Raw genomic sequence first — 1,482 nt, 5'->3', positions numbered from 1 at the left:
GTGTCAGCTTGTAGTTTATTTTACCTGGGCCAATCAGCAAACAGAAGGCGGAGTTTTGAATGACGTCGATGTTCTGCGCAGTGTCTGCTAGTTAGTTTAGCATACGGCAGTGGAGGAAGTGAATGAAGCCAGTCCGTGTTGATAAGGCTTCCAAATTAAATTAAATTTGTTTGACAAAGCAGCAGCTCTCATTTACAGTCATCTCATTTGGCTCGGTATATTTCTCCTCTCAGTAGGGTTGTTTACAGCACACGCGACTTCCGGTTAGCTTCTTAGCTTAGCCTCCTTCACACCGACACACACACATATGCTTCAACAGAGGCCACGCCTCCTGCAAGAAATCAGCAAGTCCAGACCCTTGTACGAAGCAAAGTGAAGGACAGGGTCTGGTTTTAACCAGGCTAATTTTTTATACTTTCTTCTTACTTTTCCAGGCGGTGATTCATGGGATGGTGTTTGCCTTCATCTACCTGGTGCTACAGAAGCGTCAGGTGCTGTCTGAGGGCAAAGGAGAGACTCTCTTCCCTGCAAAGATTTCCAACCTGCTCCTCTTCCTCTCTGTTGTCTCCTTTATAGTAAGACCCTTTTTAGCATTTTGCTTTTTTCCAACAACTCCTCAAATCAGTTTAAAAGCTTAAATATCATTAAACAGAAGAAAAGATGAAACTGCTGTTTATATTTTCTCTAAAGATTTATTGGTGTTGATTGACGTAAAATCTGCATGAAGGGTTAAAGCTTTAGTTCATGTCATTTTAAGGAGGATTCTGGGGGCAGCTTAAGAACAGTAAATATGTTACCTGTCGTGGATAGCTCATTGAACCACCTCAGTTTGTAGAATAGTTTAATTTTCATGAGACTAGCTTTTAGTTTGTTAATCRAGTCAGAATTAGTTTTTCCAAACTGAGTGAGTTTAAAGAGCTGTCTGCAGCAGGTAAGATATTAATGAATCTTCCCCATTCCACAGAATCCAACTTCAAAGAATCTGAACTATTCCTTCAACCAAAATTTGAGCATGTTTATACTTGTCTTACACCCCCTAATTTACAAAACATTCACCTACATTTTCCTTGTTTTAGACTTACTCGATATGGGCGAGCAGCTGCAGAACCAAAACAGAGTGCAACGAGATGCATCCTTACATCTCTGTGGTCCAGGTAAAGCTTTTTCCCATCTTTTTTTTATTTTTTTACATTTTCAAATAGTTTGACAGAAGCCCTGCAGAAAGACCACATTGTGGAAGAAGACATACATGTTTTGATTAGCTGTCAGTCTGCTGTGTGTCTGCACACATCAGGTTACAACACCACGACAGGAAACAGAGTTTCTGTCTTAAATCCAACAAGAATATGTCTTTTGACAACTTCCAGAGCATGGCGTGTTTCCAGTGTAGGGGTTACCTCGAGTCAAATTATCAAGGAACTATCTTGGACTCTCAGTCCTCTGATGGGCCTTCGACTGGACAAAAACTCAGTTCCACTTAGA

The 1,482-nt window shown here is 40.8% G+C and overlaps 1 protein-coding gene across 1 annotated transcript in view; it reads left to right on the top strand.

The window, feature by feature from the left end:
- Nucleotides 1–1,482, top strand: part of casd1 (CAS1 domain containing 1) — a 22,635-nt gene that overhangs the window by 17,088 nt on the left and 4,065 nt on the right. Inside the window, exons 15-16 of the mRNA XM_014011253.1 lie at nucleotides 435–575; nucleotides 1,077–1,154. Of these exons, the coding sequence (XP_013866707.1) occupies nucleotides 435–575; nucleotides 1,077–1,154 (219 nt within the window). The remainder of the gene's footprint in view (nucleotides 1–434; nucleotides 576–1,076; nucleotides 1,155–1,482) is intronic.

This window comes from Austrofundulus limnaeus, unplaced genomic scaffold, assembly GCF_001266775.1.
Source record: "Austrofundulus limnaeus strain Quisiro unplaced genomic scaffold, Austrofundulus_limnaeus-1.0 Scaffold78, whole genome shotgun sequence".
Classification (NCBI taxonomy): Eukaryota; Metazoa; Chordata; class Actinopteri; order Cyprinodontiformes; family Rivulidae; genus Austrofundulus; species Austrofundulus limnaeus.
This window is presented reverse-complemented; position numbering and strand designations above follow the sequence as displayed.